Raw genomic sequence first — 1,985 nt, 5'->3', positions numbered from 1 at the left:
CCCTGTGTGTCAGTAGTGTGGCACTTACTGCTGTGATATAGTTGAAGGGGGAGGACTCGTCTTCGCCTGCTGTTGCCTTTGCGCCTGCAACAGCAGCAGCAGGGATAGCCAGCAGCAGTGCCAGCAGCGCCCTATTGCCCCTCATGGTGGAACTCCTTTCGTTTTGGAGGAGTCTAAGTAAAGAAAAATGCTTAGCTTCTAGTTCGCCTCAATCTCGATCAAGAAAGGGCCGGTTTTCAGCCCCAGTGAAGCATTGGCCTTTTCCTTTGGTGTACGCGCGTGAAACTTATTCCTGTAGCTCGATTACGTTCTTTCTCGGCGCATCTCCAAGAAACAACCCTGATCAACTGATATTATTATGCTTTTAAATGTATTTCATGAAGCAATATCCCAAAAATGCAACTTCAGCCACAGGGCGGCGCTGCATACATATCGGCAATTGGGTCTGCATGACTGCTCTTCTTCCGCAGCCGCCGCTGCGAAGGGGAGTTTCCTGCGTTTTTCCTCTGAAGCCCTCAATTTACATTATTTTAATTGGTACAAACGTCGATTTGGAGTCATTTTGTCGGCGGTTACACCTGGCGGGACACCCAAAGGCACTTCGCTCCGACCCTGTTTCGAGTTTCCGGATTACGTGTTGAGGGTTTTTCTGAAGCAGCAGAGGGACGAATTCTAAAGAGGTATATAGCTCCTCGCAAGCCGGCTTCGTGAGAGTTGAACTAGTTGCTGTGCGCAGCTAATAGCGCCTGGACCAGTACAACTGGCCCTGGCGGCAGCTGGGAAATAATCGACGAAGACGGACAGACAGACGAAGAGACACAGGCGATAAAGCCAGACGCGCACAGACAGACGAATAGAAACGTGTTAGAGAATCATCGAGGCGCAAGCACATACAAAAACTCCACCCCATGGGGATGGAGGGGAGGAGGGCAAGTGTGCGAACCTGAACAGAAGCCTCTCTTGAGCAAAGCAGCAGCAGCAACATGTGTGAAAGAGGCGTCTGGCAGCTGCAGCAGGTTCTCCTGCGCTATAGCGAGACCGGCTATAGCAGCAGTGGCGTTCGTTTCTACCTGAAGCACTTGCTACCCAGTTGGGAACAGCGGAACCCTCAGGTGCGTGGCCCTTCACTTCCACCGCATATTTCGTCCTAGTTGGAGTCTGTAGGTAGTTCCTGGATGTCACTGGCGTTGAGGTGTATCTGCGGACCTTCCTGCGCCTACGGGCGCATGAAGCATTCGTGTATATATGTGTATTATGTGTATTCAAAAGTCTAAACCCTAGAAACATGAATAACTCGACGACTTTGCCAACAGCTGCGAGCAGTGCGTTCGCATGATGCAGGTAGAACATTCTAGGGGTAATGGCGGTGTTGCTGCTGCTGCTGCTGCTGCTGTTTGTGCTGCAGGTGGAGGTGCTTCTGCAGCAAGACAAATATGCCCAGCCGCAGGCGACATTTGTGTTTAGGTCTGGGGCCCGATCTGAAACCCCTTTAGCGAATCTGCAGCCACGGCAGCTCGAGGAGCTGCTGCAGCTGCACAGAGACAGCTCTGGGCCGAACCACTTCCTCAAGCACGGGGGTCCGAAAGTGTGGACGGAAAGGCGCTCTATACAGGTAAACTCTAAATCCTAGGCTCTAACCCTTTTACACGACTGCGCGGTGGAAATATGTTGGGTGTATGCGCTAGTTGCATACTGATGATGCTGACTCCGTGAACCTAGAAAGACAACAATGCAGCTCTCACTTTTTTGCATTTCCTTCGTCTTTGATTGTTTGTTTGATGTGTTGTTTCGTAGTCTGTTAACCTACTTGTTCATTTGTTCCTTGGGATTTCTGTTTGTTTCCCTAGAGTCCTTTGTTTGTTTATTTTGTTGTACGAGTACATGAGTTTCTCTGCGACGGATTTGTTGTGTTTGTTGCAGGGGTTGTGGCGCCCCTCTTTGCCTTCCCAGTTGTTGGCTCTGCGTTGGTTTAGGCGTACGCGGCC

The 1,985-nt window shown here is 50.7% G+C and overlaps 1 protein-coding gene across 1 annotated transcript; it reads left to right on the top strand.

Moving 5' to 3' along the window:
- Positions 1 to 983: 983 nt before the first annotated feature.
- Positions 984 to 1,973, top strand: EMH_0093890 (uncharacterized protein; the record flags this gene model as incomplete). Its single annotated transcript, XM_038023131.1, has 3 exons — positions 984 to 1,112; positions 1,406 to 1,577; positions 1,921 to 1,973. The coding sequence occupies 3 exons, from the start codon at positions 984 to 986 to the stop codon at positions 1,971 to 1,973; spliced, it is 354 nt and encodes a 117-aa protein (XP_037878985.1).
- Between the last annotated feature and the right edge of the window lie 12 nt (positions 1,974 to 1,985).

The sequence above is a fragment of the Eimeria mitis genome, genomic scaffold, assembly GCF_000499745.2.
Source record: "Eimeria mitis Houghton genomic scaffold, Emh_scaff8137, whole genome shotgun sequence".
Lineage (NCBI taxonomy): Eukaryota > Apicomplexa > Conoidasida > Eucoccidiorida > Eimeriidae > Eimeria > Eimeria mitis.
This window is presented reverse-complemented; position numbering and strand designations above follow the sequence as displayed.